The 7,181-nt window shown below is 39.1% G+C and overlaps 1 protein-coding gene across 1 annotated transcript; it reads right to left on the reverse strand.

Annotated features, from left to right (window-relative positions):
- Nucleotides 1-3,886: 3,886 nt before the first annotated feature.
- LOC124016901 (fatty acid binding protein 1-B.1-like) lies at nucleotides 3,887-6,415 on the reverse strand. Its single transcript, XM_046332243.1, has 4 exons — nucleotides 6,262-6,415; nucleotides 5,087-5,259; nucleotides 4,656-4,748; nucleotides 3,887-3,978 (listed from the first exon to the last, which is right to left on the reverse strand). Exons 1-4 carry the CDS (start codon nucleotides 6,326-6,328, stop codon nucleotides 3,928-3,930), a joined length of 384 nt encoding a protein of 127 aa, XP_046188199.1. The 5' UTR covers nucleotides 6,329-6,415; the 3' UTR covers nucleotides 3,887-3,927.
- Between the last annotated feature and the right edge of the window lie 766 nt (nucleotides 6,416-7,181).

The following is a 7,181-nucleotide window of genomic DNA, read 5'->3' on the forward strand; positions in this document are numbered from 1 at the left end:
GATGGTTAGTAGGATTTCATCACCTTTACAAAGTTCAACAGTGCTCCCAGGTTTCCCCCATACCATGGAAAACCTATCCACCTTTGTGGGATCCCCTATGCCATAAGGATATCCTCTTCTCCAATCCCAGAACTGTCCCAAATTGGTTATCATGTAATCTTCCCCTATTTATTCTCAATGATAAATATGACTTTCTCTCTGTTACAATACCAAATCACTAATAGCCCATTCAAAAAACTTCACAGCTAATGTTATAAGACAGAATCCTGAACCACTTTCTTATTTGCGGTTCAAACAGTAATTCTAAGCCCTCAACCAAAATTGCTTCATTTCTAATGAATTTACCTTAAAACTAGTAACTCAATATGACCCCATTCATTATACAAATGACTCTCCCCTGAGGCTGATCAGACCTCAGAAGCCAGTCATGATAATGTCAAAAGGTCATACCATATTAGGCATAAAGAACCCTTTATCCTTAAAATCTAAATTCACTTGTGTAATTTAAAACTCATAAAATAAAAACTCATAAGGTTCCATATTTGAGCGTGCCTCTTTAAAATACCTTTGCACCAAAACAAATAGTCATAACAAATGTTTTATGTGTATATATTTGCAAACCTTAATGATTAATCAAAACTTCCAGGCCTTTCCAATTTGGTCGTTTATGGCCTCATTCTCCCCAAGATTATAATCCCAGATATTTAATAAAAAATATAACGTATTTTCCCTTGGCTCCTTCAATTTACATTTACATCTCAATAAAACAACACACCATCCTCAAGGAAAAACAACTTGCCCCTGTTACGTATGTCTACGTATCAAGGGAAAAACTCAAATGACCAAATTCAACCTAGCTACTTTCCCGAAACATATACAATTATGTTTTACTATAGAGGTTGCTTTTCACCATTAATACCCTGACACTGTTCCACATAATGGAAACGGTGCTCAAATTAACTGGTGTTACTTAAACAATCAAACCAAGAATCAATAACCATCAGAATCTATTCTCACGATGTTTTACGATTCAGACATTCAATTTCCCTTTCTCATGGCCTAATTACAGTCCAAATAAACGCCACAAATCAATGATACCCACCTAGCGAATCAGCTGCTAGTTTTTAGCATCTTTCCTGACGACTTACATACTCCTTTTAAAAATGTATTTCGACATTTTTATCAACTTCTGAAAAGTGACACAACAATAATGCACGCATTTTCCTTCTAAAAGACACAAACCCTTTTCTCCGTTACCCCCAGTCACGACATCATTTCCGTGGCGATGGAAGCCTCGCGAGTGATGTCATCAACAAGCGCTCAACCTTGACTCATATCGCAATGATTTTCAACTCATTGTAAATAATGGTTGGCTGTCTGCAACAACAGAATTTCGGGTTCGATAAACCAAACCTAATTTATCACATCTGTTGAATCCTGAATTAGAGTCTACAACATCAATCAACATCTCTCAATTCGCTAATTTTATAAAAACATTTCGATGGGCATAATGGGCATGAATTATAGTTGTCTCTTTGTTATCATTTAGAATCCATTTTGCTCTAAGTACCTGTCTCGTCTTTGACTTAGTATTTTAATTACAACTCTATTCCCAAAACGTTATTCACTTGTCTAATTACAAACTCAGACCAGCATTAGTGAGTGCACGCCTTAAAAAAAATGCCTCTCTAGGAACGTGGAAATCCCCTTAACCCAAACGTTTACTACAAAAACAAAACCTAATAATTATGATAATCCCCTCACATCGTTTGTTTTAAATCCCTTGAGGTATCATGTAACTTATTTTTCTATCTTCGAATTGTCGTCCCACAATATTTTTTCCCACTGTCATACACTCAAACCACACAAAAATCAGATCATTTTTCGAATACGTTACTTTTTGTTCAAATTCACTGGCGTTACCTTAACCAAAAATCAATAATCAGAAAAACAATCACAACTTTTTACGATTAAACTATTCTTACCTAATTTAGAGTCCAACGCGTTGCACTATATAGCCCCATTGAGTGTCTAGCAATTCCGTTGCTGGCCATAGCCACAAATCTGCCCGCCTTTGTAAAATATATATTCCCTATTCAGATTGAGTTCAGTTTTAAATTCTAATCATCAGAGTAAACCCAACCAAACTTCTCAACTTACTATACCCTAACATTTAAACGCCCCATGTTTTTGTGTTCAACTTCTCATTTCCAAATAGCCCAAAATTATCGTATCTCTCTGTTATCCCCTATTTAACTTTAGGTAACTCTCTCTTCTATGATACATTCATTTGAATATGACTCCCATCTCAATACATTATTCCACCAGGTCATTTTCGGCGAAATAGCGTTTTACATTGAAATTGTCTCGCCATTATTTTTAATGACTTCTTTTATCAATTCTATCTAGAACACATAATATCCGTTCAGTTATATCTTTTGCAAACACTGGCGACCGTATTTTTCAGGCAAAACATGCAAATAGGTCAATTACGATCTAAAATCAATTTCAGTTAAACGCCAAATAGCCCCAATTTAGACGCCCAACGTTTTCCCTCAGTTTAGGATTCTCATTAATCTCGCTCCCTTTGTATCTGTTTTAGAAGGGATTCTAACTTTGACATCTAGACGTCCGTCAAAACCAATTCAATTCGTACTCATTTCTAATTCATGATAAGTTGTAAGTTTATCATTTGCATGAATTAGCAAGAGACCAGTCTTAAAAACAAGTTCAGCATTTATTCTTGATGAGTACAGACCCAAAATACAAACATTACATTTTAAAGGGAACATAAAATGACATCATCAGTTTCACTTCCTCTCCCATCCTCACAAAAGCGTAGTATTCAGTCCTAGAGAGTTTTACTCCCCTCATAAAACTACATTCCAACCTGTCTAAAAGATATACTTCTCTCCACGAATGGAATCCAACCAAAACATTCTTATCTGTATGACAAGCCATAGCATCGCTATCCCTTTAACTTCCCAAGAGACAGACAATTAATTCGTTCTGCTTATATTTTCAGTAACAGCTTAACCAATAACGTTTACTTTTCATACCATAACATAGTATTAGAATAAATGGTTCTAATCAATGTATACATAATTAATCATCTCAACTATAATTTCCTCTAACAGTTTAGCACGCCTTTTCCTGTAGTCAACGATCAGCTCCTTTGTTGTGCTCACATTGAGGGAGAGGTTGTCCTGGCACCACACTGCCAGGTCTCATCATTGTCAGTGACCAGGCCTACCACTGGTGTTGTGGTGCACCTCAAACTTGGTGTTGGAGTCATGTTTAACCACGCAGTCGTGGGTGAACAGAGAGTACAGGAGGGGCCCAAGTGTTGAGGATCAGTGTGGCAGACGTGTTGTTGCATACCCTTACCACCTGGGGGCGGCCCATCAGGAAGTGCAGGATCCAGTTGCAGAGGGAGGTGTTTAGTCCCAGGGTCCAACCACACTGTAGGTGGGAAACCAGTCACCCTCAAATGGTGCACCTTTAGCCCCTTGTCAGCTACACTGGGGTGGAACTAGTGAAAGCAATGTCCAAAAACATTGCCTGAAACTTGATTTTCCAAAATAACTGGAAATTGAGGAATCTGCTTTTGATGCACCCAATGTGGTAGGATTCTGACCCATATTGCAACAGACTAGATGGAACTACCAAAGCATTCATTTCTACACTGATGGGTTGACATTTGCTATAAAGCAGTCACATTAAAATGTAGAAAATCCATTTTGGCCCGAGTGTAATGTTCACGGAACTACGCTATTCTATTGAATCCCACATTCAGCCAACTCAAACCTTGCCTTATTATTACAAACTTCAATTTTCCCCTGAAGTTCTACCCATTGATATGAAATGCTGAGACCAGACCATTCAATGCCTTTCACATTTTATTAATCCAAAGAGTGCAGTAGATCTTCACATTCGTTTGCTGGTCCTCTTGTATGACATGCCAGACAGAGTCATGGTCTGAAAAGAGAAAGCATCTAATCATTACACTCAATAAATCCATGCCAGTACACTATGCTTAGCAAACCGGACGCGCTCATTCACCCACACTAAAAGCGATCAGGACATGCAGGTTGAAATATCAAAACAAACTCCGAAACAGTTATATTTGGGGCAAAAAGCATTTCATATTTATGGCAATTTAGCTAGCTAATTTGTCCTAGTATATAAACATTGGGTTGTTATTTTACCTGAAATGCACAAGGTCCTCTACTCTGACAATTAAGCCACAGAAAACCGAATGTTTCTCATCATCTCGCCTCCTTTATATGGCGGTTGACAACCAACGTTACAACTGACCAGAGTGTGGACCTTAAAGTTAATCTTGCAATCACCCACATGGGTATATGCTCCTAAGAACCAATGAGGAGATTGGACAGACTTGCAGCACATCAAATAGAACCAGCACCTGCTGCTTGCTGAGGCGCGCGAGCAGTGTGGGTGCAATGATTGAATAACACGTACATTTATTTTGCGACGCGAGCGGTGGGGTCAGCATGTAATTAGAACATTGGCGGCAGCAAACTGTTGAATTGCGTTCACGGCACTGTCATAGACTAACCATTTTGTTAATGGTATAAAATAACCCTGAAATTGTGTCGCTTCGTGAAACCCCCAGCCATATGCCCCAGACTCACGTTGACGAGGGTGTTTGCGTCTGTAAGTTCTGTGACATATTCGATCCCATTCAGGATGGCCGTCAGCTTGTTACCTTCCCTCATCACCACAGACTGAAACAGGAGAGGTCAACGGTTAGCTCTGAAAGCAGTGGTCACCAACTAGGACCAATTTAACAGGCCCAAGTTGGATGGCCATATATGGAGAAGAAAAAAAAGTGTGACAGTGTGCATCAGGTGTGCGAGTTGGTTTTGAGACATAACTGTGCGCCCAGTCCCAGGAGAGCAGAGGAGATTCTGCCAACGAAAGTCAGTCCTCCCACAACATCACTGGGACCTGAACTAACCATAGTGACCCCATATCAGCTGAACTTATAGTTTAGTTAGATACTGGCTGTATATGTAGGGAGATGTATGAAACTCATGGTTGGGTTGTGACATGCGCCACCCACATTGACCTTCCCCCCGGTCGGCGACTCGAGCTCCGTCTCCTGGCCAATGGTGAAGGAGTTGGTGAGGATCTTTGTCCCCGTGGTGACAGTCACCTTGAAGTGGTCTCCAGTCTCCTCAATCTCAGAGATGCTCTTGAGGTCTTTGCCCTCCTGGATAAGCTCATCAGGGATACCTACATGTTTGCGGCAGCGAGAGAGTCATATGCGGTGCTTTTTAGTACTACAAAAAGTTAATGAAGTGGGACATGAACACTGAATTATTACTGCTGAAGTAAAGCGCTGATGCACTATAATATGGCAACACAGTGATCTGAATGCATTCCCAGCTAGCACATAACATTCTGAGGACCATACGTTTTAGGGCTTGGTTATTTTGCATACCACATTATGGTGCAGGACAGTTGCTTGGCTTTGGAACATTCTCATTAAGGAATTTGACAAAATGTTATTTTCTTGGCATTTCATTATTTGATCAGAATATTTCCTGAAAGGACATTTAATTTAAGGTAAAGTTCTAGGAACATTAGTCATTTTACATTGGGAATTTTCAGCCGACTTTAAATATTCTCCTGTGGGAATGTCAGTGCTTCAGCATAATGTTCTGTAGGTTCTCATAGTTACAGTTAAAGTCATGTTCTCAGAACACTAAGAACTTGCCATACAAAAACATTGATCAAAACACATTCCGTTCTCAGCTTCAACAAACGCCTTCTTTTCTTAAGTGTGTTAAACACAGTGATCTTAATGAGTGCTTGTTCCTGTTGAAATGGTCTGAATAGACTAAATTTATCCACTTTCAATGAGTTACAAAACTAATGCATGACAACTCCATCCTGGTGGCACAGTGGATTAATTCCATGGATAGAGGACAGAAGAGCATAGGTTTGAATCTCAATGACACAATAAATCATTAATGCCTAGGCAAATCATTTAACAATCCCATTAGTGCTGGAAGTTCAAAATAGTTAGCCCAAACCAAACTAGCGGTGTTAAGTCTTAAATTAAACATTCAGTGAAAGTTATTCAAAAAAACCTATAATTTGTTAAATCTAACACCATTTCAAGTACCCATTGCATTCGCAGTCACCATTGATCTTCATTACTGAAAGGACTACGACTTCTGAAATTAACACCCCAAGTCTAATCAAATGTACAAACCCAACTGCAAGACTTACCAACAGCCTCCATGAAAGACTCAAAGTTCTCATGTGACTCCATCTGGTATTTCCCTGAGAAAGACATGGTGACTATAAGACAGTGACAGTAGAGTCAGCCACAGCTCCCTGCTTGTCTTTATACCCCCATCTATCCAGCCCTGCACTCATTAACTAACTAAAGGTGTCTACAATTGAGAACCCCTCCCCTCATATCTTCCCTGCTACTTGCCTGTCGGCACAGATCTAGGATCAGCTTCCCAGCCAAGGGCAACTAATCTACATCTCAATGGTCAACTTTATTGTACTCCACTTCTCATCCTCTCTTCTTCTACTTTGGCAGTGTGAGTGATCATTGATCTTATTTGATAAACAAGGCCTCCTCGACTCCTTAGAAAAATGATAAGCAGTCTCATCATTGCAATACAAGTGTATGGATCAATCAACACATTTCAAATTCAACTTGACTTTATCTCGCTATACACCTGTGTTGAAATTAAACTAGGCTACATTGCACTTTGAGTTGAGAGGTGTATTTTGTCTCCCTGCACTATAAAAAAGTTGAATCAATGTACAATTGTAAGGCAGCAGACTGCAATAGGATTGTGAGTTTGCAAAAATGTTTGGCATATAGCTGAACCAACATACATTCTCAAGTTGAATTTGAATGTTCACTCAACTTTTCATTTGACGTTGAGTGAACATCCAATTCAACTTGAAAAATTGGAATCCAGCCAGAGAACGTTAATCACCCCCAACCTGCACTGACAATGACTGCCAGGAAATACTTCTATTTGATTTAGGTAGTCTCAATAATAACTGGAACAGCCATCTCAGTAACAGATGCAAAAAGTCCAACTAATAACAGATTGGATTTCTTTAGAAAAATGTATGTTACTTATGTTGGTGTAGCTTAAGATAATCAACCAATCAATGTACAT

The sequence above is a fragment of the Oncorhynchus gorbuscha genome, unplaced genomic scaffold (assembly GCF_021184085.1).
Source record: "Oncorhynchus gorbuscha isolate QuinsamMale2020 ecotype Even-year unplaced genomic scaffold, OgorEven_v1.0 Un_scaffold_11:::fragment_4:::debris, whole genome shotgun sequence".
Lineage (NCBI taxonomy): Eukaryota > Metazoa > Chordata > Actinopteri > Salmoniformes > Salmonidae > Oncorhynchus > Oncorhynchus gorbuscha.

Coding starts and splice junctions, on each gene's coding strand:
- LOC124016901 (XM_046332243.1), bottom strand. CDS start 6,328: ATGTCTTTCTCAGGGAAATACCAGATGGAGTCACATGAGAACTTTGAG. Junction 4,749..5,086: donor CGACCGGGGGGAAGGTCAAT/GTGGGTGGCGCA, acceptor CTCCTGTTTCAG/TCTGTGGTGATGAGGGAAGG. Junction 3,979..4,655: donor ACGCAAACACCCTCGTCAAC/GTGAGTCTGGGG, acceptor TTCTCTTTTCAG/ACCATGACTCTGTCTGGCAT.